General features: G+C 50.5%; 2 protein-coding genes and 1 long non-coding RNA gene across 4 annotated transcripts in view; 2 read left to right on the top strand and 1 right to left on the bottom strand.

The window, feature by feature from the left end:
- Positions 1–469: 469 nt before the first annotated feature.
- On the bottom strand, positions 470–14605 carry LOC135580209 (uncharacterized). 2 transcript variants are annotated; one of them, XR_010474521.1, is made up of 3 exons: positions 14030–14596; positions 6959–7279; positions 470–701 (listed from the first exon to the last, which is right to left on the bottom strand). It is a non-coding gene; the product is annotated as an uncharacterized LOC135580209 (long non-coding RNA). The 2 variants fall into 2 exon arrangements; XR_010474520.1 differs by having other exon boundaries at positions 470–7279; positions 14030–14605.
- On the top strand, positions 3075–7685 carry TM4SF18 (transmembrane 4 L six family member 18). Its single transcript, XM_005510597.3, has 5 exons — positions 3075–3314; positions 4739–4828; positions 5416–5558; positions 6998–7178; positions 7334–7685. Exons 1-5 carry the CDS (start codon positions 3150–3152, stop codon positions 7346–7348), a joined length of 594 nt encoding a protein of 197 aa, XP_005510654.1. The 5' UTR covers positions 3075–3149; the 3' UTR covers positions 7349–7685.
- CP (ceruloplasmin) overlaps positions 12997–25413 on the top strand; it is a 17210-nt gene continuing 4793 nt past the window's right edge. The window contains exons 1-13 of the mRNA XM_013369752.3: positions 12997–13258; positions 15867–16111; positions 17277–17489; positions 17982–18155; positions 18753–19007; positions 20098–20263; positions 21255–21394; positions 21937–22068; positions 22170–22381; positions 23020–23170; positions 23764–23976; positions 24326–24533; positions 25191–25330. Coding sequence (XP_013225206.2) covers positions 13104–13258; positions 15867–16111; positions 17277–17489; positions 17982–18155; positions 18753–19007; positions 20098–20263; positions 21255–21394; positions 21937–22068; positions 22170–22381; positions 23020–23170; positions 23764–23976; positions 24326–24533; positions 25191–25330 — 2404 coding nt within the window. The 5' untranslated portion in view covers positions 12997–13103. The remainder of the gene's footprint in view (positions 13259–15866; positions 16112–17276; positions 17490–17981; positions 18156–18752; positions 19008–20097; positions 20264–21254; positions 21395–21936; positions 22069–22169; positions 22382–23019; positions 23171–23763; positions 23977–24325; positions 24534–25190; positions 25331–25413) is intronic.

Here is a 25413-nt window from a genome sequence, read left to right as displayed (position 1 = left end):
GGCCGCAGGGAGCGACGGCCCCGCGGGCAGGGACGGCGCCGCTGTGCTGGTGCTGGGCGGCCGGTGCTGGCGGCCCCTCCGGGACCGAGGGGGTTCCTGTGGTGGACCCCCCTCGTGTCCCCGCGGGGCCTCCCCTCCCGCTGTGTACTCAGCCTCTGGGGACAGAGCAGTGGGGCCGGGTCCCGTTTCTCCTCACTCAGCAGACCCCGAGGTGCAGCAGCGTTCAGAAAATACAGTGCGGATTTGGGTCAGCGGTGACGGGTTAATCTGACACGTTGGGCTTCGCCGGTAAGCAACCTGGAGGCAGCACTCTGGTGCTGTGCAGGAACTTCGGAAGTGTGCCTTGTAGCATATTACAGTGAATATTTAGTCCCAAGGTAAAGGAGATCTGAGCGACGCGCTGCCAGCAGCAGTGCTGGCACGGGCAGTAGCTGCTGGCACCATGGTATTTGGCAAGTGAAAAACAGAATGTGACATGCCATTTATTTCAAAGAAATTGGGCTGATTACCACGATTGTTCAGTTTTGGAATCTAGCAGTCAATGTTATCTTTGAAAACAGGGAAGTTAGTTTCTGTTTATGGGAGAAGGAATTTCCCATGGGTGTCAGTGCGTACTCAGTACAGTTTGTAACTGGGAGGGGGCAGACCTTGGGCTGTATCTCGGCTGTCCTCACCGCCAAGGCTGCCCAGTAAACGTACACCTGAAAAGAATAAATGAACCGTGAGAACAGAATCGCACACACATCCACAGCAACAAAAGAACTCACAGATGAGAAAGTTCGTGTTCAGAATCTCAGAGTATCTGCTGCTTGCTATACCATTTCTTCGTACAGAAGTGCATGCAACTGTTACACCCGAGGGCAGTCTGCAGTGCTGTCTCTGCTTGTTTCGTGTATCCCTGTCTTGCCCTGCTGTGGGAGGGAGGAGAAGAGGGTCTCAATGAAATATGATATAATTCCTGCACAACTTAGATTATTGGTTTTTTGCCTTCTTGCGTGTATGATTGACACTTGTCTTTCTGCTGCGCACAGCTAATTAAAGAACTGAAACCATTTTAGACATTTCAATGGACAGCATGATCAGGCTAGAGTTTAGAATTAAAACTGTAGCTCCGATCCATCTGGCACTAATGCACAGCATTACTACTCACTGTTGATGTTGTCATTTTGAAAAAGGCCAATTGAATTCCTTTGCCACCTGATGCATGGACAGTGTTTTGGGAGCTCATCAGCCACGTCTTGGAGAAGCAGCTGGTTTAGGTTAAACTCGGCAGAGAAGTTACTCGTCCAGGGTAAACATGCCTTTTCGGTAATGGGCTTGGCGTCGGCTCACGATTATTGACAGCAACGGGAAAGCAGCTCTTGCAACACTCGGTAAGAGAGTTGAGAAACTGGATGCCAGCCTTGCTTCATACTGGGCATCAAATGGATACAGCGAGCCAGAAAAAACCCAGCACCTGGATTTTGTATTTGCAGAGCTCAGTTTAAATACAAAGCAAGTCTGTTCTGCATACAGCAGTCTGCATCGTGAAACTGCTTCAGGTGTCATTTTCCAAGTAGGTTCCTTCTAATTGGAACAGATTGCCATGGGGAGTAGCAGCAAATCTGATTCTAAACTAAGCTGCTCACGAGTCATTTTGGCCTTTGCTTTTAGAAAAAAATGTTTCAGCTTATAACATGATCTCTGAGTTTTGTAATAAGAAAATCAGTCAGGGGTGTTATGTGCCCGCTTTTAATTCAGCCCTGTGCTCTGAGCCGTGACCAGTGTGGATGTGGGTTCCGTCCGTGCTGCTGAGCCTGCAAAGGGAAGTTCGCCGCTAATCCCGATTAGAACGAGGCCTGGAAAAGCGTCGGGAGTGGCGGGGGAGCAGAGCAGGAAACGTGGGGGATCCTCACAGCACAGGCTGAGGACTCCAACACAGAACCTCCTGGGGGAAAGAAGGCGAGAGGGAACGGGAGCGTCACAGCACAATGGCTACAAAAACGGTGTAATTGCATGAGTGCCACCATGCCCATTTCCTTGAGTGATCTCATTCAAAGAAATAGGAAGGAATTAATTACAACATCCAACCCAAACAGCTTTTATGAGATTGTGAGAGAAGCCTCATGTGTGCGGAGGCTAAAACAGCTCATGAGGAAACAGCAGGAAAATGTGCCACGACATCATTGCTTCCACAACAGCCTTACTGCTTTCGATGGGGTCCCAGCGTTGCGTTCTCTGACCACAGCTTTCCCATGGAGCAAACCGCAGGCGTGAGTCACGTCTGGTGACTCACGGGGCTCGGCCGCGCTGCGGGCGTTCGACAGCCCTGGGCTGCCGCGGCGGCCGCGTTGCTTGGGGAGCGAGGGCACGTGAAAACGGGGAAGCGTTTGGCTTGGGCTCCGCACAGCGCGGGACAGCCGGCGTTGCAGAGCCAGCCAGAGCGCCTGTGCTGTGCGAGGTCTCGTGTACTTAGGTGGGATCTGCGGCTGCGCATACCCAGCTGTGAGCACAGGGTAAAACAGCTGGAGAAAGCAGGACTTAGTGCACGAAACAGTTCGGCTGCATAACGCTGCGGGGTGTTTAGTTATAAGGGGTAACAATGAGTCTGCCTGGCAGTTTGTAAGTGGTTATCCGGGCCTCTGTGCTCCCTGCAGAGCGGCCGAGCTCAGCCCGGGGTTTTGTGTTGGGGTTTTTGTGGTTTTGGGGTTCACAGCTGCCGAGCTCTGCCGTCGGTTCTCCGCGGTGTGAGTGACGTGTGGGCTGCGCGGGGGCGGGACCTGTGTACCGTGGGGCAGAAAGCCGCGTGGGCTGCAGCGGGGCCGAGCAGGACACCCGCAGCGGAGCCCTGACCCGGGAGGCCGGAGGAGGTGATGGCTGCACTTCCTTCCTGAGTCTGACTTCCAGACGTATTTCATTTGGCAGATCACAAAGGAGGATCTTCCAGAAGGGAAGCTGCTGCTTAAAGACATGCGCTTAGGAAGGACAATGAGTTTAGGCAGGACTATTAATCTGTTATTCTGCTGACTGTAAGTGTTTCTCTGTCTCTGGAATCACATCCCAGTCACCTGCTTCCTGTGGACATGAAATGACTGAATCAAACCGAGGAGGCCAAAACCTTGTAATCTCCTGTTAGCCTAGGAGAGCAAAACTTCTGAAGTTCTCGAGCGATGGCTTTGGAGACGTGTGGAAGCTGCCTGAGTTGTTTGCTGATCCCTCTGGCGCTTTGGAGCATCGTTGTTAACGTCCTGCTGTACTTCCCTAACGGGAGAGCCGGTTACCAGCTGCCGAGCTACGTGTGGCACTTCGAGGGGATCTGTTTCTCAGGCGTGATGGTAAGTACTGACTCCATGGTTTCCTGATGGGTTGCTTTCTGCTGCAAACAACACCGGGCCACTGTGCAGCAACATCACTGTGCTTTTAAAGAGAGTATGGATTACTTTGGAAAAACCACTGCAGGCTAAAATACTCGATTAAACTGAAACAATGTGAATATACTGAATTACATCTATGTATGCTGCTCAATTCCATGTCAGTGGTTTTGCGGGGTTGATTTTTATGTTTTTCTGCTGGCTTTTGTGTACGTGTAATTCACGCTTGTGCTGCGGCTTCCCGTGGCTGTTGGGTGTGTTCAGGACTGTGCGCGGTGCAGTGCGGTGCTTGGAGGGCTGGGTGCGGTTCGCGGTGCATCGACTGCCGCTGTCCTTAGGCGAGATGCAGAAGCTGCTCTCGCTGTGGCTGCCACGGGAGGATTTTCTCCGTGACATTTGTAACGTGCTCGCCTGCCCTGGTAAACTGCCTCGGTGCTGCTCGCGAAGAGCTGCAGCCCCAGGACAGCGCGCCGTCGCGAGCAAAGTGCGCGCACAGTCGGGATTCTGGAAGGTCTCTGCGTAAGTAAGGTGCGTTTATGAAGGTGCTGAGCTGGGAGCTATTGAAACATGGGGCATTCTTTTGAAACAGTGCATTCTTCCTCAAGCAGAAGAAAAACCTGATCTTTTATGGTGGAGGAAAAACTGTTGGGCAGAGAATTTGAACAGAAAAGCATAATTGAAAAATTGAGGAAAAGTTAACTGCAACAATGACATTCATAATTTGAAGCATTTTTAGCCTTAAGATCATTATTTATTAAAAACACCCATATTACCCTGTTACAAACAGGGCAGCAGCATGAGAGAGGATAGTGCTGTGATTCAGAAATACCTCCTTTCCGCTTTTCCCCTCACAAACCAGTGCCAACGAGGGGCGGCTTCTGGGTCTGGAGCCCGAGTCCTGTTTATCGAAATGATTCTAGTCTCAGGTTTACCCAATAGTCTGAGAGGAACAGTGTGGATGCTCGACAGAGAAAGGGAATGAAAGGCTGGGTGAATTTAATGAAAACTTGTACAACTGATCTTCCGCAGGGTAAGCGTGTTGGTAAGGAAGGCGATTCCCTGGTCCCTGTTGAACTGGTGTGGGGTTCCAGCGACAGATCCTCCCTTTCTCTGGCATCGATTCTTTTGCTCGCGGGCCGGGTTTATCTTCCCGCGTCGCTGGCGCAGCCGTGTCTGCGCAGGTAACTCTGCTCGGCTTTCAAGTGCAAGAGACAAGCGGGGTGACGGCCTCGTCAGAACGGTTCCGTTCCGTGCAGAAATTGCGCTTTCCGTTTGAGCAGCTTTAAAATGTCGGCTGAGCATACAGATGCGTCCCTGCCTTCTGCTGCGAAGGAGCCTTGGCTGGATGTCTGCAGCCATTTCACTGACCTTGTGATGTCCCGTTACAGATCCTTCTGCTGGCAGTAATTCTGATCGCACTGGAGTGTAGCGTGTTCTATCGGTGCTGTGAGAGCGAGAGCTGTAACAAAACCTACAGGGTGAGTCTGCTCTGGGTTTGTGCGTCTCCTCAGCGGTTGTTGAAGCGCCTTCCTGCGTTTGCCGCGTGCCCTGCCCTGCCGCTGCGCGAGCCGCTTCCTCCGCGCGCCGGACCCGGTGCCCGCGGGTCACACGGCGTGAGCCCTTCCGTCTGACGGGCAAGCAAACCGTCCCTGTGAAACAACGCGAGGATGTAGAGAGCCTGAGAGTTCCGACGAAATGTCCCAGCTAAATAGCTTCGTTCCTTTGCTTTTATTATTTGGAAGTTACGTTCTCCAGAACGACTCAATATATGCTGTCTGGGATGCAAACGTGTTTAATGCATTGTTGTCTTCCAGCACTTTGCAAAAATGCAAGTTTAACAAAAAATCCCCAGACAATACTTAGCTGAGAGTTGTGAAACTGTCTTAAACTCTTTACTTTGTATGTGTATGCTTACTATTCTTCAAGTGGTGCTTTTCTTTCTGAATACTGAAGACCGGGACCACCAACGTGCAGTTGAGCCCCAGGGAAGCGGCTGGTGGGGCTGAGCGGCGTGTTTGCTCGCCGTGGGCACCGTCCTCACTCGGCGCTGGTTTTCTCCCCTCAGAGCTTCCTTTCAATCGTGCTGGCCCTGCTCGGCGTCGCCTTCTCCGGATACAGTTGCATCATTTTTACCTGGGGGCTGATCCAAGGCCCCTTCTGCAATTCCTCGGGTGGATGGGATTACATCTTCAAGGACACTGCTGGGGGGTAAGAAGCATCACTGTAACTTCTGGAAGCAACTGTTCATCAAAGCAATGGTCAGTTATCTCAGTTTCACACAGGATGCCTCAGTCTGTTAAACGCGAGATCTAGATTGGCGAGTGAAGTTTTTCACCTTCTCGAATGAGCACCAGAATCCTCAAATAAGGTATTTGCCTTCTTGTAAGAAATATTGAATGTACGAGTCTTGGTACCGATGAGACCTGGAGGTCCATCTGGCTAAGTGTCCTTTTTCTGGTGCTCACAATCACGTGTGTGGCAAAGAATGTAAGAATAGAGTGAGTGTGGATAGATACTTTCTCAAAATAGTCTCTCAAATTCCTTCAAGGTTTTGATTCAAATATTATAGACGAGGTTTTTATATTTAGTAGCTCATTAGGCTTCTCTTTAACTCCTACAGCTCAAGGAAGCCCGTGTTTCGATCACTGGTAGCTTTTGCATACAGTCGCTGGATCTCATCAAACCCCAAAGCGAGGTGCACCAAGTGTGCTTTGGTTAGATCTGTGACCTGGGGCTGCTTCCGCGAGGTTTTACATGCTCCCTTTAAAAGATCAGGGTCTTACAAGACTCGAGTATTTCAGGTCACATAATGCCCAGCTCCTCCAGCTGCGTTTTACTGCAAACTGTTCCATTTGTCAGAGCGTCACAAACAAGTTCCCTCAGCACCCAACAGGAACAGTTCCTGAACGGTTGGCTTCCCTGACTGAAGTCGGCTTTATTTAAAGCACAGAAGTGCATCCTGCAATCTCTGCTGCGTGTCACCAGCATTCCCGTGGAAATACAAGCGAGGGGGTTAGTTCAGTGTAAAGGGCCAGGTGCTGGGCTCTCCAGGTTTGGCTCAAAGCATTTCGGTTGTGAATGACTAGAAGAAAAGCGACTGGTACTGGGCAGGATTGTCTCGCAAAGGTTCCTGCAGCCAGCCCCCGGGCCGTGGCGTGTGTCACAGGCCAAAGGGCCCGTCAGGCGCGCGTGGTTTGGTCCTCAGGGACGGAAACCACAGCTGTAGAACAGCTGGGGGTCGCGCTTACCCGAGCTCTGCGTGCGCCCGAGGGGCCGGCGGCGTTGGGGTGTTTCTGCTCTCTGCATAGACTTCACCTGAAGGTGAATTTAAATCAATAAAAGGAAGATTCCCTTTTGGAACCTGGCTTCTGCCATTTGGAAGAGTGGCAGAGTCGTTCTAATACTTGCATGTCTAACAGAGACACAAGTGAAGCAGATAAATTTGAGGAAAGGAGCCTCCACCCAGCTGGGTGTGACAAACTGCAGGAGCCGTGCTGGCGTGGTGGAAGGCTGGGGTCTGCCTCCTCAGCTGGAAGCGCAGAAAGCCCAGTATGGTTTTTTCCTACATATTATAGGTAAAAAATGTATTTAAACTGAATTGCACCCACCTGTAACTGAATTACTTTGCATTACTGTTTCTGCGATAGGTACCTCACCGATTACTCTGCTTGGTCTCGGTGCACAGAACCTGCTAACGTGGTGGCGTGGAACATCAGTTTAGTCTCGGTTCTGATGGCTCTCAGTGGACTGCAGCTGATCATCTGTTTTCTCAAGGTGGCTGCTGAGTTGAAACGGACGCTCTGTGGCACCTACTCTGTTTTCGTCCAGGTAACAAACTGTCTGAGGTCATTTCTTCACCATCCCTTTGGCTTCAGCAAGTTCTCTCGGTTGAGGACCTGACGCTTTTGGTTGAACAACTTCCATATTGACTTGAGTCGAAAAAATAAAAAAGGCAATTACTTCCTTTTTTAATTTATTTTCAGGCCAGGATTCTCTGAAAATGGCAAGATCTTCACTACCCTTCTCCACCCCAGAACAAGAGAGAAGTTGCCTCTCCAGCAGTCACGGTGGTAGATTTGGGTGCTGCAAAGGCAGATAACCCTTGTCTTAAACCTTTGTGTCTCAGGCCTCTCTGTTTTGGATGAAGTTATTACAACTGTTTGACACCTGCGTTTTTCTAGTTGTTTTCTCCCCTGTCTGGTTGTCCCCGGCAGTGACTCTTCATTTTTTGTACCCTCCAGCTTGTTCTACAATAGGGAGGTTTGAATATCATGGAACTGCTTTTATACGGAAATCGTCGTTGTTTGAATAAATTGCTGTAACACTGCTACAGAACTGCTTTTCTGTTCCCCTCTCTTTGTTTAGAAGATAGGAATACTGTTCTGAGAGGGCCCGGTTGGCAGCCCGGTGGGTCAGTGCCCCGGATTTCCGGATGGATCGGGGCGCCGGCAGCCGGTGCCGCTCGTCCCGCGGCGCTGGCGCGCAGAGCAGCTCCTGCAGCGGGCTTGGCAAGGGCCTGCGCCTGGCCAGGAGGTTGGGGACACGGCTCTGAAACCAGCCGTCCTGCTCAGTACGCACAAGAGCTGCCCTGCGCCTCTTTGTACCTTAGAGTCAGAGGCACCCTTGGGGTGTTTTTGGTCAAATATTATGTGACATGAGGGAACCTTGTGAGCACCCAGTGCTCTTATTAGTTAACTCTTCTAAATGCCCTGACCTTGCTGCAATGGAAAACTAACATTCTTGACAATAATAATCAAACAAAAAGAATAATCTGTTTAAAATCAGCAGCTAAAAAGTATTTTTAATTCCCCAAATAGTTATTATTTAATTCACGGAGGAAATTCAGGGATCCACAATAAAGTGGACTTCAGGGTCATTTGCAGATGCGTGGGCAACATCTGGCTGCGTTCAGCACTGTGGTTTTAAGGTAAACGTGCACTTAGCCTTGCGGTGATGCACGTGTGCCTGTTACCCAGAGCTAGCGAGATCCAGCTACCTCGACATTACTGTTAGACACCGCTAGAATATCCTGCAAACGACACAGTGAGTGCCCGCAGTGTGTAAGATATTTAGAAAAAAATAGAGTATATCAGTCACTTAATTCTGTTTCAAGACAATATTGAGATTTTTGGCTATATATTCGTTTATCAGATTGTTTTGAAAAGCCAGTTTCTTCCTGCAGGATTTGCAGAGTGCATCTAAAGTTTCATTGCTTAGTTTCTATGGCGACTTCCAGATAGGGCACACGCGTGCTGTACGAGACGCTCTTCCCACTGAGCCGCCGGCCTCATCCGTGGCCAAGGAAAAGAAATCCCTGTTGCGAGCGTGCGGCGCCAGCCCGGGACACTCCAGGATTTCATCACGCGTGGGGCGGGTTTCCAGAACTTGCCTTTGGCCACAGTCGTTCAGACAGAAGCAGAATCCTCCATCTAATGCAGATGTGTAGGAGCTTCCAAAAGGTAAAATGATGAACCTCGATAGTCTGACAGTGCCTGAATTTTTTTATATGAATGGTGAATAAAATGGGTAAGTTATCTGTATACCACAATCCTGGTGAATAAGGTTCAGATTTGTATGTCGTTAAAGGAAACCTTGATACTATAGTTATGTTCTGAATATTAGTCTTCATTCCAAAATAATCATAATTTTCCTGACCATTAAGAAGACAGCTTCAAAGAAGATTGTGGTTATTACAGATATTTTAAGTTGCCTTTAATTAAAATCGTCGTTCAGAATTGATCTCATTGTGTCAGCGCACAGAGGGCAGAAGAGATTTTTTTTAAGAATTTTCAAGTGACTGTGTGCTTGAAAATCAAAAAGGCAATTGCAAACCTCAGGTGCTTTTTAATGCCCTGTGTTTAAGGTCCAATTTAGTTTTTGTTTTTTCAGTGAAACTAGCAGTTACAAAATGTTTACAGAACCGGAATAAAGCAAAAGTATAGCTTTCTGTGCTGGGTAGTGTGTTTAGATAACGGCAGCAGTTAAGATTATCTTGAGCTTCACACGTCTATTGTGCTTTTAATCATTGAAGAATGTGGCTTATCCTGTCTGGCGGTGGGCTGGGAGGAAGATACCGCATTGGGTCAGTACTGAAACTGCTTGGGGATGAGATGCAAACATCCTGCCCCTCCATCCCTCCTTCCTATCTCCAGCTGTATGCGCTGGTGTGAAACTGCATTTCCAGGGGGCCTGTGGTGGGTCAGCAGAGCTTCTGCACACACACACACATCAGCTGTGAGCTCTGCTGAGACCCCATGTCCTCACACCCCACATCCCGTGTCACACCAGGGGCAGAGCACCGGGCGCTGGGGAACAGTGGGGTCTGCCCTGAGCTGGGGTGCAGGAGCAGCAGAGTCTGCCCTGAGCCGGGGTGCAGGAGCAGCAGAGTCTGCCCTGAGCCGGGGTGCCGGAGCAGCAGAGTCTGCCCTGAGCTGGGGTGCAGGAACAGCAGAGTCTGCCCTGAGCTGGGGTGCAGGAGCAGCAGAGTCTGCCCTGAGCCGGGGTGCAGGAGCAGCAGAGTCTGCCCTGAGCCGGGGTGCCGGAGCAGCAGAGTCTGCCCTGAGCTGGGGTGCAGGAACAGCAGAGTCTGCCCTGAGCCGGGGTGCAGGAACAGCAGAGTCTGCCCTGAGCCGGGGTGCCGGAGCAGCAGAGTCTGCCCTGAGCTGGGGTGCAGGAACAGCAGAGTCTGCCCTGAGCTGGGGTGCAGGAACCGCAGAGTCTGCCCTGAGCTGGGGTGCAGGAACCGCAGAGTCTGCCCTGAGCCGGGGTGCAGGAACCGCAGAGTCTGCCCTGAGCCGGGGTGCAGGAGCAGCAGAGTCTGCCCTGAGCTGGGGTGCCGGAGCAGCAGAGTCTGCCCTGAGCCGGGGTGCCGGAGCAGCAGAGTCTGCCCTGAGCTGGGGTGCAGGAGCAGCAGAGTCTGCCCTGAGCTGGGGTGCAGGAACAGCAGAGTCTGCCCTGAGCTGGGGTGCAGGAACCGCAGAGTCTGCCCTGAGCTGGGGTGCAGGAACCGCAGAGTCTGCCCTGAGCCGGGGTGCAGGAGCAGCAGAGTGTGCCCTGAGCCGGGGTGCCGGAGCAGCAGAGTCTGCCCTGAGCCGGGGTGCCGGAGCAGCAGAGTCTGCCCTGAGCCGGGGTGCAGGAACAGCAGAGTCTGCCCTGAGCCGGGGTGCCGGAGCAGCAGAGTCTGCCCTGAGCCGGGGTGCAGGAGCAGCAGAGTCTGCCCTGAGCCGGGGTGCCGGAGCAGCAGAGTCTGCCCTGAGCTGGGGTGCAGGAACCGCAGAGTCTGCCCTGAGCTGGGGTGCAGGAACCGCAGAGTCTGCCCTGAGCTGGGGTGCAGGAGCAGCAGAGTCTGCCCTGAGCTGGGGTGCAGGAGCAGCAGAGTCTGCCCTGAGCTGGGGTGCAGGAGCAGCAGAGTCTGCCCTGAGCTGGGGTGCAGGAACAGCAGAGTCTGCCCTGAGCTGGGGTGCAGGAGCAGCAGAGTCTGCCCTGAGCTGGGGTGCAGGAGCAGCAGAGTCTGCCCTGAGCTGGGGTGCAGGAACAGCAGAGTCTGCCCTGAGCTGGGGTGCAGGAACAGCAGAGTCTGCCCTGAGCCGGGGTGCAGGAACAGCAGAGTCTGCCCTGAGCCGGGGTGCAGGAACAGCAGAGTCTGCCCTGAGCCGGGGTGCCGGAGCAGCAGAGTCTGCCCTGAGCTGGGGTGCAGGAACAGCAGAGTCTGCCCTGAGCTGGGGTGCAGGAACCGCAGAGTCTGCCCTGAGCTGGGGTGCAGGAACAGCAGAGTCTGCCCTGAGCCGGGGTGCAGGAACAGCAGAGTCTGCCCTGAGCCGGGGTGCCGGAGCAGCAGAGTCTGCCCTGAGCTGGGGTGCAGGAACCGCAGAGTCTGCCCTGAGCCGGGGTGCAGGAACAGCAGAGTCTGCCCTGAGCCGGGGTGCCGGAGCAGCAGAGTCTGCCCTGAGCTGGGGTGCAGGAGCAGCAGAGTCTGCCCTGAGCTGGGGTGCAGGAACAGCAGAGTCTGCCCTGAGCCGGGGTGCAGGAACAGCAGAGTCTGCCCTGAGCCGGGGTGCAGGAGCAGCAGAGTCTGCCCTGAGCTGGGGTGCAGGAACCGCAGAGTCTGCCCTGAGCTGGGGTGCAGGAGCAGCAGAGTCTGCCCTGAGCTGGGGTGCAGGAACAGCAGAGTCTGCCCTGAGCTGGGGTGCAGGAACCGCAGAGTCTGCCCTGAGCCGGGGTGCAGGAGCAGCAGAGTGTGCCCTGAGCCGGGGTGCCGGAGCAGCAGAGTCTGCCCTGAGCCGGGGTGCCGGAGCAGCAGAGTCTGCCCTGAGCCGGGGTGCAGGAACAGCAGAGTCTGCCCTGAGCCGGGGTGCCGGAGCAGCAGAGTCTGCCCTGAGCCGGGGTGCAGGAGCAGCAGAGTCTGCCCTGAGCCGGGGTGCCGGAGCAGCAGAGTCTGCCCTGAGCTGGGGTGCAGGAACCGCAGAGTCTGCCCTGAGCTGGGGTGCAGGAACCGCAGAGTCTGCCCTGAGCCGGGGTGCAGGAGCAGCAGAGTCTGCCCTGAGCCGGGGTGCAGGAGCAGCAGAGTCTGCCCTGAGCCGGGGTGCAGGAACAGCAGAGTCTGCCCTGAGCCGGGGTGCAGGAGCAGCAGAGTCTGCCCTGAGCTGGGGTGCAGGAGCAGCAGAGTCTGCCCTGAGCTGGGGTGCAGGAACAGCAGAGTCTGCCCTGAGCTGGGGTGCAGGAGCAGCAGAGTCTGCCCTGAGCTGGGGTGCAGGAGCAGCAGAGTCTGCCCTGAGCTGGGGTGCCGGAGCAGCAGAGTCTGCCCTGAGCTGGGGTGCAGGAGCAGCAGAGTCTGCCCTGAGCTGGGGTGCAGGAGCAGCAGAGTCTGCCCTGAGCTGGGGTGCAGGAGCAGCAGAGTCTGCCCTGAGCCGGGGTGCAGGAGCAGCAGAGTCTGCCCTGAGCCGGGGTGCAGGAACAGCAGAGTCTGCCCTGAGCCGGGGTGCAGGAGCAGCAGAGTCTGCCCTGAGCCGGGGTGCAGGAGCAGCAGAGTCTGCCCTGAGCCGGGGTGCAGGAGCAGCAGAGTCTGCCCTGAGCCGGGGTGCAGGAGCAGCAGAGTCTGCCCTGAGCCGGGGTGCAGGAGCAGCAGAGTCTGCCCTGAGCTGGGGTGCCGGAGCAGCAGAGTCTGCCCTGAGCTGGGGTGCCGGGACCGGAGCAGCAGAGTCTGCCCTGAGCTGGGGTGCCGGGACCGGAGCAGCAGAGTCTGCCCTGAGCTGGGGTGCCGGGACCGGAGCAGCAGATGCCCTGGAGCAAACAGGTGTCACTCAGAGCCTGTCGCAGGGCACTGTGCTCTTGTGCCACACTTCACAGAAATTGTTTTATCTGTAGTATGCAAGCCATAGAGTGATAAAGATAGTGAATAATGTAATTAAGCTTAAGTATGTACATCCATTTAAATATACAGGACTTTCATTTCAGGTAGAGAATTTACAATCCGCTAATGGTCTGAATGGTAATTTGCATGATAGGAGCTTGGCAGAAATTTAAAAATTCTCTTTGAAGGTTTTCTGAGCTGACGAGGTTACCAGAATCTCTTGTTTACTTCTGACACACAGAGACGTTGTGCAACATTTCATTGTGTTCACCAAAGCAAACAGGAGCTTGAGAGGGGAGGTGAGGAGGGTGGGAGGTGGGAGAGACAAGAACATATAAAGGGGAATTGCTCGTGTCCGTCTTGTGTTTTTATTCCACATTTTGCACGAGGCTCCTGAATGCAAAATGCAGCGATTCTTCCTCAGCTGCTTGCTGGTTTCTGGCTGCTGCTGCGCCGGGGCGGTGCGCAGGGAGTACTACATCGGCATTTCGGAGACCGAGTGGAGCTACGCGCCCGGCGACGCCAGCGCCGTGTCCGGACGGCGCCTCGCAGAAGACGAGTGAGTACAGCAGTTTACACTGAGTTAGTCTTACAGCGTCTGCTTTGGACACCAGGACCAGACTGAAAAGCTGGTGCAGCCGCTGAAGTGAATCATGTTGCTGTCAGGGGTTTTTTTTCAGACTTTTAAGAGAATTTTGGGTTTTGTTGGTTGGTTGGGTTTTTGTTTGGTTGTTTTTTTGTTTGGTTTGGTTTGGGTTTTTTTGGTTGTTGTTTCCCCCCCACACCCTTTCCTGGCTTGCTTGAGAATTGAATTCCAATGGTTTGCTGGTTAAAAGCATTGGAATATGCAGGGCTTTTGTGAATTTGTTGGAATGAAATATTTACTACATAGAGACTAGAAAAAGACCCTGAATGTCTAATGATGTTTGATTTTGAATGGCTAAGATACTGGTGCTGAAGAGAGAAGGCTTTTGCTGTTATAGTTTAAGTGGAGAAGTTTGACAAGTGTAGACGTTTCCTGCTGGGTACAGGTTCCTGTTCGGGTGTCCTGCGGCAGTTCTCATGGGTCCTGTGGCCCCTGCACCCCGAAGGGCCCGTGGCTGGTGACACGGCCAGGAGGGTCCTGCAGTCCGGGCGATGCGGGAGGATACATATGGTGAGGAGGAGGGGAGCACCGTGAAGATATGAATAATCAGTAAAGAAAACTTGAATATAAAAGGTATCAGATAAAGATTTGAGAGGGAAAAATATGCTGCGTTTTTTTCAGTGCCTTTAAAAGAATGTAAGATTATACCAAGATAAAAACAACGAATAGAGAAATTAAACATACCGTTCTCATTTAGTCTGTAGCTGAGGGATTGGAAGGTTTCCCGTGGCTTGTTTTCTCTAGTGAGAGTCAGCAACATCCGGGCCACAGTCTGCGCTCTGTCCGCACGAGGTGGGCGCTGGACTCCGTTTCCGGTGCAGGCAGCGAGGCGCGGGCGCACCGGGGCGCTGGGCGCGCTGTCTGGAACGGCCCAGCCGCGGTGCCGGACGAGCGGCCACCACCGCTCGCTGCCCTGGTCGCTGCTCTGCCCTGCGACAGCTGCGCCATGCTGGATTAATCCGTTTTTCAGCGCTTGTGTGCCTGCGATGGTCGGGTCCCTTTTAACTTTTCATTTTCAGCTTCTCTAGTTCCTCCTCTCCTGAACCCTTGAGCTGCGGGGCTGTGCTTGTACAGGGACCGCTATTTATAGAGGCAGGGGAGAGCGCGGTGTATCCGCTAAAAGGAATAGTCTGCAATTAAGCGGTAGCTGTTCGAACAGTCTGAGAAGAGCCGTAACTTGTTTGATTTAGTTTGTGACTGAAAAGCTTCATGCACTCAGACTTCCAGTAGCTGAGCATTTGCAACTAAATTTATGCTCTCTGAGTTTCATGGAGCTCTGAATTGGCATTTTAATTACACTTCTGTGCTTGCCAAGATACAGACAATTCCTTCCCCGCATGCTCAAACAATGCTCAGCCTTGTGGGAAACACTTTGCATTTTTGGGCAGTATTAACGTGCTTCACAGTGTGACCAAGAGGAGAGAGCGGCGGCTGCTGCGCTGGGGCAGCACCGCTGCTCTGGAGCCGCCGCTCTGGAGCCGCCGCTCTGGAGCCGCCGCTCTGGAGCCGCCGCTCTGGAGCCGCTTCGTCCCGCCGCTCTGGAGCCGCCACTCTGGAGCCGCCGCTCTGGAGCCGCCGCTCTGGAGCCGCCGCTCTGGATCTGCTTCGTCCCGCCGCTCTGGAGCCGCTTCGTCCCGCCGCGCGCCCCCTGCGCTGGGCACAGAACCTGCAGCGTTGTGGTGGCCGTTGGGGCCGACAGCATGAGCGGCGTGAGCAGCCGGCGCCGCAGTTTCTCTTGCTGTTGTGGCTGGAAATACCGTCTCCAGCAGGCTCAGTTTGGCTCGTGGCTTAGGCTGTTTCCTCACTAACCAAGCTCTCATTTTTAGTATAATCAATTTTAACGTCATTAATAACGCTGGCATGTAACCTGTTTGTGTATTCTGGCACTGAATGTGTAAAAGTGAGCCTTTGTTAGAGTAAATCCATATGAAGCTCCGAGGCTGTGATTCTTGTTCATCCGCGGCCGGTGAGCGAGCTGAGCGCTCGGTCCCCTCATTTCGGCACTCCCACCTGCCCCTTTCATGCACACGCTGCATTTCAGTAGCACCTTGCAGTTCTGCTCGTGGCCAGACATAAACGTGCTTTACAGCCGAAAAGTCTGCTCCCCGTTGCAACCGAGCAAGGGCTATGCAGTCAGCGTAATAGTGCGGTGGTGGAAATCACGATTTTATAACAGGCCATGGAAAATTATACAGCAGTGTAAGCATGCAGGTACAAAAGTTTTGAGCAATTAAACTATCGTTTGCCTTGTCCACATGGTCTCTTGTTTGTCTGAAATTGTATCAATACCCTTATTTTCAGTCTGCAAAGCAGGTAGAAAAGAATCAGGTTGGTGCATAATACTTAATCTCTATGTGGGAGCCTAAATCTTTATGATAAGAGACATATTTGCTACTAAACACAGGTGTAGTTGCGCGCGGTGCTGTGGAGGCCTGGCCTTCCTTTGGGACCCTGCTAACTAAGGCCATTCGAACATAAGTCGGGAGGCTGACACTGCGGGTGTGTTTCCGTGTTCCTCCAGGCAGGCCAGAGTCTTTCTCCAAAGAGGGCCGCACAGGATCGGCAGCACGTACAAGAAGGCCGTCTACACGCAGTACACCGACCAGCTGTATGACGTGGCGGTCGACAAACCTTCCTGGCTGGGGTTTTTAGGCCCTATCATCAAGGGAGAAGTTGGAGATTCCATTATTATTCACTTGAAAAACTTTGCTTCCAGAAACTACACACTGCATCCACATGGTGTAACATACACGAAGGAAAATGAAGGTAAACTTGACTCCATTCTGTGCCAGAATAGATCAAAAGTTAATACTTCCTCCAAGTGTAAGCGATGTTCTCTCACCAAAGAGAGGACCAGTCAAACGAACGATTTGGAACATGCTGCAGTCCATTTAGAACAGGACCAAAGAAGTTTGATACGTTTTTCAAGGGCAAAAAGTGAAATTCATAAAGAAGGCATTTTAGGTCAACATTTCACCTGAAATTAGAGTATATTTCACCTGAAAAAAGTATGTAAAGGCATATATAAGAGATGCGGGTGTTGAGGATATCTAAAGGAAAAATTGATGCTGTTGTGAAAAAGACATTGTTAACTGGGATAACTTACAGTTCCAGATCATTAACACTAAATTTGTGTATATTCTACGTAAGATACACAGACGTTTCTTAAAATGGAGAAAGAGCTACTGCTCAGTGATAAGTGAACGCGGTGGAAGTCTGGCAGCCCCGGTGCAGCGTGGGGTGCCGCTGGCACTGGTGGGATTTGCCCGTGCAGTAGCTGGACTGGCCGCGCGCGGTGACGTGGAGCCTTGTGCGCCAGCTGGCGCCGGAGTGGGGCTGGCCAAAGGTTTATCAGTGGACCTTAAAAACAGGCTGAGAGTTGCTGAGAGTATGGTGTTGTCTCAAAAGCAGTCTTTAAAAATGTTCCGTTAGAATGTATGAAGTATCAGCCTTACTTCTAGTATTTCATGAAGTTTTTCATTACAACTAATATGTGGCTTGATATAGACACGTTGTGTGGGAGCGGAATAGTGTGTTATGTAGCAGTTCTTGCACGTTTTGGAACGATTATTGTTTGTTTGTTTTCTGTTGCTTTCATTCCAGGAACACCTATATTCCTTGAGGACATGTGCAATATTTTAGAACAGTTTCCGAGATTAATATTTAACAAGTGCTATACAAATATTGGAATTGTTGTCTTTTTATCAGAAGTACATAGTGCTCTCCTAATAAATTAAGGAATAAATTTAATGTGCCACTAGTGGAAGCACTCCCATGGAATTCAAAGGCACATGAAGGGGCTCCTAAAGAGAAGGAAATCAGTTGGTTTTTAAGTGTATTTTTTGAGCCATACTCAGACGGAGAAGCGCGGCAGGCGCTGCCCTGGCCCCGCGCACCCGTGGTGCTCACGGGGCTGTGTGGCTTTCCTCAGGTGCTCTGTACCCGGACAACACCGGGGCTGTGCAGAAGAGGGACGATGCCGTGGAGCCTGGAGGCCAGTTCACGTACACGTGGGACGTGACGGAGGACCAGGGCCCCGCGGAGGGGGACGCCGACTGCGTGACCAGGGCGTACCACTCCCACATCGACGCGCCCAGAGATGTTGCCTCCGGGCTTGTTGGGCCTTTGATCATTTGCAGGAAAGGTAAACCGTAAATAAATGCATGTGCAAGGAGATTGCTAACGGCTGTTCATAAATTTCAGTGAAATAATTCACTGGAAGAGGAGAAGGTTACGGTTAATTTTGAAATAGCCGCTTTTTGTTTTCTCAACTAGCTGCCTTTCGATAGTATAGGAAGTAGTTTGATTTGGGGTGTGACAGTGAATATAATTTGCAGAATGCCTTGTCCACAAATCCACGTGGGTGAGATGTGTTCGTGCTAGTAGTTTATGGAAATACCGGTATGAGAAAGAGATCTACTGAAATCTTATCACATGCAATACTTACTGTTAGTAATATTATAGCATGTAGCAAAACCAATGTTTGTTTTCTGAGCGTGTCTGTAAGTTTATGTGTACACTTACGAAAGGTGGCAAAATATGAAGTATACAGTGATGACCCCTGCTGATACTGCACTTAAACCTGCTGAACGGTGGCACTTGCCAAAGACTCTAAATACACTGCTTTCTTTTTCAGGTACAATGAATACGGACAGTGACAAACGCTTTGATGCTGAATTTATCCTCATGTTTTCTGTGATGGATGAAAATCTCAGTTGGTATCTGGACGATAATATCAGGACATACTGCTCTGAGCCTTCCAAAGTTGACAAAGATGATGAGGACTTCCAGGAAAGCAACAAAATGCACTGTGAGAGAACGTTACGTTAACGTTGCTTGTCCGTGGTATGGTGAAGTAGTATTTTAATGTGTTATCTCTTTTAAAGATGAACTGTAGGGTTTTTGTTTGTTTTTTTTTAAGTGGGGCTTTTTCTTGGAAGGTTAAAAAAGATCCTTTTAAACAAAACAAAACAAAACAAAAAGGTGATGGCAAGTGTCGTACAGTCAAACCTTTGGAGTTCTGATATAAAATTCTTAGGGGCCAAGAACATATTTGCCAGTGTAAGTTCCGAGGCTCTTTGCACAGAGTTGTGTTATTCTGTTCTGTTTCTTAGTCCTGAACTCTGTACTACCTATCGCAGTCTAGAAAAAGAGTTTTTGCTGTTAGTGTCAACAAAGACGGTACCTTTGGCTCTAGCCTGGAAGCCGGAATCAGAGCAGAACTGCTGGTCGTGCAGGTGGTTGTGCACATCAAGTGTGAGTGTGCGTCTGTCCCTTCCCAAGGCCGACTTCTGCTTTGACCCTCTTTTTATCTTGAAGAACAGAGCAATAGTTGTATGGCACCTGCTTTTGAAGAAAAGATCCTGAGGTCTGTGAAAGTAACTGTCATAAATAACATTTCTTTTAGCTATCAACGGGTACATGTATGGGTACCTCCCGAACCTCACCATGTGTGTGGAAGATAAGGTGAAATGGCATCTTTTTGGCATGGGTAATGAGGCTGATATCCATTCAGCCTACTTCCATGGACAGACCTTAATAGAAAGGCATCATCGAGTTGACACCATCAGCCTCTTCCCAGCCACATTTGTCGATGCCGTCATGACACCAAGGAATCCTGGAGAATGGCTGCTCAGCTGCCAAGTGAACGATCATATCCAAGGTACAGAGCAAATTCCAGTGGTCAGAATTTCTCTTTGGCTCGAGCTAACAGCTTACTGAGTCACTGCAGCAGCACTCCTGGCCTGGTTATATCCCACATGACATTCTCCTCTTGGTAACAAAACTCTCAAAGTAATTGAAATGCCTAGAAGTGTATTAGAAGGGTTTGAGCATGTAGGGGATTCTTGTCTGTAATGGAAATTGTTGTTGGTTGGCAGCAATTGGCACAGCTGCATTTTTGCAAACCTCGATTTCAGACAAACATTTGCATGATGTTTGTTTCATACTGAAGGTAATTAGTCACAACTTTCCGTTTGCCAACATTCCCCGTCTGGGCACGGGGCGCCGGACGGGCAGGGTGACCAGCCAAGAGGCAGAGGTGGTCTGTGTTTCTCTTCCCTGTATCTTCCTGTATTTCCAGTGTTTGTTAATGGTATGATGTATTTAGAAGCTAATTCCATGCTTTTCCACGACTGATATACCACTTTTCCATGATCTATATCACTGCAGCTGAGTTAGAGAAGTAATTTGTCACATGAATGGGAAGGAACACAGAGCTCAAAGTCATTCTTCAAGATTTGAAAATTCTGATAAAAAAGGGGCACGTTTAACCTCCAGATTCAACTACATGGAGGTTACAAGACTCGAAATAGCTATCGCGTCAGGCAACATCCTGATGTGGCTGGAGCACTCCGGGCAGGTTTAAATCCTACAAACTGACCCAGTCCGTAGCTGTAAGAAGGGCTCTCTTGGTGATCCTGCTTGCATCCCCAGCAAGCAGCTTTGCTGAGACGCCTGGCACGCCTGGCCGGGGCCCCCGCGGCTCCCACCCGCCCTGGAGCCCCGCGGCGGCTGCGGGGGCACAGGGTGCACGCCGCCTCACCCGGCTGCCCACCCCCAGCCCCCGCACGGTGCTTCGGGGCCTAGTTCAGCTGCCGCGCGCCGCTTCAGCCATTTCCCGATGGGAGATGTGCGCACCCGTCAGCGGAGCGGCGGTTCTCCGGGGCAGAGAAGAGCTGTCGCAGGCAGGAAAGAGAAAACAAAGCGCTGTGCCTTCTCCCTGCTTTTCTCTGCCTCCTCATTTTTTCCAGGTGGTATGCAGGCCCTTTTTAAAGTAAAGGACTGTAGGAAATCCACAACAGTTCACAGTGAGAGTACAAGGGTAAGACGGTACTTCATTGCTGCGGAAGAGGTCATCTGGAATTATGGCCCATCTGCGATGAACCACTTTACAGGACAAGAATTGATCGCTGACAGGTAAATGCTTCTGATTAAAGAAGTTTTACATTCCAAGCAGAATTTGTATAAACATGCTATATAAGGTAAGACGTATGGTAGATCTGGCTTATAAACAGAATTTCTCATTATCCTCACTATTCTCATTATTCTCATTAATGCCAGCGTGAATATCAGACCTAATCAGGTCTTTTTTTTTTCCTTGCAGTCTTACTATAGATTTTGCTATAACATTAGTGATTTCACTGGGATGGAGATGAATCGTAATATCTTATGTAGGCAATGACCTCTGCTGATTCAAGGTGGTTTATTATTCCGGGTTAGAGAACAAAGCCAGGAATTCACGATCATGTCCTTAGCTGGTGGAGGTCACGCTGACAGCATCTCAGCTGGCGGACGACTTGCATGAGGTGGCTTCGCCCTTTGCTCTGCATTTAGATGTTTAAGATCTGGATCAATCTGCTGCGTACGTTGATCCCTCAGATTTTTAATCTGTGAGTTACAGACTGTTTTCCCGCTCCACAAGGGACGGGGCACAATTCATTGTTTGAATATAGTGCTTGTAAAAACCTGAAAGGTCTTTTTTTGAAGGGTAAACGTGTAGACTAAAACGTGTGGACTAAATATTCTCACTTTTTATTAGAAGTTACATATTCTTGATGGTTTTATCTACTGTTGTTGAATTATTTCTAATTTTTATTAAAAGAGTAAAGTTTAGGTTGCACCATGTTGACTAGAAATCGTTGTTGATGAGTCTCGGAGCTTGCTGTCTTTATAAAGACAACACAGCAGTGCCATTTCTCTTAAAGAGAAGTTAGTGCAGGATGGTGGACTCCTGCGCATCCTGAGACGGGGCTGCGTGTACGTGTGTGGCCGGATGACTGAAAGGAGACCCAGAAGACCGGCTCAGGCTGTCGTAGCTCAGAACACAGGGTCGAGGTCCTGACTGAGTTTGTAAAGCTGAGTATTGTGACTTGGACTGTTTGTATCTGTTGCAACTTCTTCTACACAGTGAATCTCGCGTATTTTTTGAACAAAGTGAGATGAGAATTGGTGGCTCTTATAAAAAAGCCGTTTACAAAGAATACACAGACGGTTCTTTCACTGAACATAAAAAAAGAGTCGCAGAGGAAGCACATCTTGGACTCTTAGGTAAGTTATCTAAAGTTATTTCACGTGAAAGGTTGATGAGAATAAATGTTCACCGCAGTCCCCTCCAGCTCCAAGGAGGGCCCTCGGCTCCCCTGCCTCCTGCAGGTGCTGCTGCGGCGCCTTCCCCCGCGCGGCACCTGAGCTGTAGGAGCTCCGGAAGGCAGTGCTGTGGTGGTCCCCAGCTTGCTGGGGGAATACTACACCGTGGTCCCCGAAGGTCAGGCTCTGAATTCCAAGGCCAGGCGCTAGGTCTAGCCCTGTTGATAACCTGGCTGCTTCTGGCATGGCTCTGGACTGAGTCTGAGGTTGGTGCTGATCTCTGTCGATCCCTTTCCAAAGAGAAGAACTGTTCTGCGTGTCACTGGGTCTCCATGAGGAACGGGCACTGGTGGTTCAGGCCGTGCGCCGGGGACCTGGTCCGTGGCCACACCGGCCCAGGGGCAGTTCCCCGTGCAATCAGCCATCGATGGCAGTAAGCCCGTGGTGATCTGTGCATCGCCTCATGGAAACATCTCACAAGTAGACCATGTGCTCTTTTCTAGGACCTGTTATCAAGGCTGAAGTGGGCGAGAGCATCAGGGTGACCTTCCGTAACAATGCCAGCCGCCCATTTAGCATCCAGCCCCATGGCTTGAGTTACCGCAAGAGCGACGAGGGGGCATCGTACTCCAGAGGTGGGCCATGGACGGCGAGAGAACAGGCTGTTGTTCCATTAAAGGTGATGAAATAAAAGATGTTCATTAGGCAGAATCCCTAATGTTGATTTCTTTAATAGGTACTGACTCTCCAGCCTCTCATGTGAGCCCTGGTGCTACATTTACATATGAGTGGAACGTGCCAGAAGACGTGGGCCCCACAGACCAGGATCCAGACTGTCTAACGTGGCTGTACTACTCAGCTGTGGATGCGGTCAGAGACACCAGCGCTGGCCTCGTGGGGCCTCTGCTGGTGTGCAGGAGAGGAGCTCTGCTCCCGTCGGGGAGACAGGTCAGTCAGGGAGGGAGAGCGGGGCCGTTCGCGTGGTGTGGCTCGATCTGCTGCCTCTTCCTGGACGGCACCCTCGGGGCGGCCGCGTTCACAGCCGCCCTAGCGCCATCCCTCTCCACACTGCAGTCTCACCTGCGTGCTGGCGAGACACATAAAATGGAGAAAGTGGCCTTGAGTCTTGTTTGTTTGGGGTTTTTTTGGTTGGTTGGTTTGGTTTGGTTTTTTGTTGTTTTGGTTTGGGTTTTGGTTTGGTCTGGTTTGGTTTTTGGGTTTTGTTTTGGTTGTTTTTTGTTCTTGTTTTTTTAAATATCAAATCAGCCTGGCTCCAGCAGACGCTGTGCTGCCGAGGCGCCTCCGCAGCGGGCGGCACGGGCACTCGGGCCTGGGCACGAAGGGCTCTAGAGGAGTGTAGACACTTTAAAGACCAAAATACACGTTCAGTTCTGGAGGTGGTTCCTGCTGGTAGCAGCAGCTTTAGCAGCCGGTATCTGGTCACCAGGTACAGCGATTAGAGAGCTCTGAGATTGTCAGAATGACTTTGTGAATTATCCTTGTAAATTATTATGCGCACGGAATTTTTTCATGACATTTTCTGTTCACTGGTTTCTATTTTACTTTGTGCCGTTTCTTCTCAACAGAAAAATGTGGATATGGAGTTTTTTCTGCTTGCCACAGTATTTGATGAGAATCTGAGCTGGTACTTGGATGACAATATTTTGATGTTTACATTAAATCCTAATAAAATTGACAAAGATGATGAGGATTTCCAAGAGTCTAACAAAATGCACTGTAAGAAAACTCTTATTAGTTACCCAAATTTTCATTTTTACCGCAAGGTTTTTGCGTATGTTTTTACATACGTAGTCCTGCAAATAAGCCCCAATCTTTACACGTTTGCTCGTGCTCGCTCTTAAACGTTGCCCTCAGCGGCATTCCTGCTGCGTGCAGAGCCTCGGCACGGAGCGCTCGGAGGTGCGGCGGTTTTGCACAGGAGGATCTGGACAGGATTACAGCGCAGACCAGAAGCCCCTCAGGTTGTCCCCCCGCGCGGCCAGAGGGTCTCGCGGGGCGTAAAGCGGATGCTCTGTGCGTCCTGCACACGTGATGGGTGTAAAGCAGCGGGCGGTCCGGTTGGTCAAGTGAGCTGCCTGGGCGTGAGACGTTGAAAAGGAGAACAGTTGGAAGTTGTTTATAAACGTGGTTTTTAAAAGTTGTTTTGCCTGACTTGATTCTCTGGTTTTGCTGATGTAACAAAGTATTATTGATACTTCTGTCAGTCTAAGGCATCACATTACATCTGAAGTATGCATTACTTAATCTGTATTGCAGAATTAGGTGATGTGTTAATCAAGGCGGGTTTTGCTTCCTCGAATTTTCTACAGCTATCAATGGTTACATGTACGGAAACCAGCCTGGCCTCGGGATGTGTAAAGGAAGCGTGGTTTCCTGGCATTTGATGGGCTTGGGCTCAGAAGTTGATGTCCATGGGATATACTTTTCAGAAAACACGTTCACAGCCAGAGGCACAAGAAGGGATACAGCAAACCTGTTTCCACATACGTTTCTTACAGCCATTATGAAGCCTGATTCTGAAGGTAAATGTCTTCTTTAAAAATCCCCTTACTAGTTTAGAAGCTGTTTGCCTGTGAACATCTTATGCTCAGTGACAAGCTTGAAATAGCTGACATTTTGATCCTTTGGGTGCTAAAACTGCGAACATCTGTGTTTGAAGGGCAGCAAGCTTGTGTTCCTAGGATGTAAGCTCTTAATGCTAAAGCCTTAATTTTTCTAGCTTCTATGTATGCTGAATTTTATTACTACAAGTAATTGGATCTTGTATGAGCCTGTGTCTCAGTCTCTAAACACTAAATCAACATAGGTAATACAATCTCAATATCTACTACTGATTTCTGTCCTCAAGGGGGTTTCTTGTACGATCTCTAGGAGTTTTTGAAGTGTCCTGCCTGACAACGGATCACTACACGGGGGGCATGAAGCAGAACTACAGAGTGAAGCAATGCCACTGGTGGAACGTGGATCTGTCTGTGTACTTGCATGAGAAGACGTACTACATTGCTGCGGTGGAAGTGGAGTGGGACTATTCTCCTAACAGGACATGGGAATTTGAGCGGCATCAATACCACGAGGACAGGTACTTGGGGAAAGAAGCAAAGGAGGAGCTCACGTCTCTCAACCCTTTCTTCCTCCAGGCATTTCTAGACACACCTCCTTTGCGTATGTATTTTTGGGGCTCACTCGAATTCACGGTCCTTCTCCAGTAACGTTGCCGTGTAGCTGTGAGCCAGGCAGCCTGATGTTCGTAAAATGATCCAGTGCGAACCTGTGGGGCAGCCGCAGATTTTAACGAATCCTGGACGGTGCATGTGCATTTATTATTTACTGATGTTGGTACAGTCCTTGCTATGGAAAGCTTAAATGTTAATTAAGTTGTAGATACAATGACTACCTTGTCCTGACATTTGATTTCTTACAATATGTAACACGTCTTTGCCTCGTGTTTATCTGCACTCAGTAGAGTTTTTTTCTACTCCTCTCGCTCGGTGTTCTCTCAAATACTATATAGACTTGGCCTATTTATACTGTTGGGGTTTTTTTAACCTCCTGGTTAAGAGAAACCTCCCAGCTTAACAAGAATGTTTTCATGTTGAAGAGAGCAGTGATCTGTGAGATTACTGTTTCTCTGCATTGGATTTTAGTTTGATGGTTACTTGACATACCTGCAAAAGATGTTTTAAAATACATGAAGAAATGTACGAGGTGTTTTTATATCTATTTTTCTTTCCTGCAGTCCTGGCAATCAATTTTTAAATAAAGAGGACAGGTTCATTGGCTCAAAATACAGAAAGGTGGTGTATCGTGAATACACCGATGGGACGTTCAGCACTCCCAAACACAGGGCGGAGGAGCAGCAGCACCTGGAAATTCAAGGTATAGCCATCGTGAAGTTTCGCTTTGAAACTCATAAAAATGCAGTGAAACACCGCAAGAAGATACTTGAATATTTGAATAAT

The sequence above is a fragment of the Columba livia genome, chromosome 9 (assembly GCF_036013475.1).
Source record: "Columba livia isolate bColLiv1 breed racing homer chromosome 9, bColLiv1.pat.W.v2, whole genome shotgun sequence".
In the NCBI taxonomy this organism is placed as follows: Eukaryota; Metazoa; Chordata; class Aves; order Columbiformes; family Columbidae; genus Columba; species Columba livia.
The sequence above is the reverse complement of the archived record's forward strand: the minus strand, read 5'-3'. Positions and strand labels throughout refer to the sequence as shown.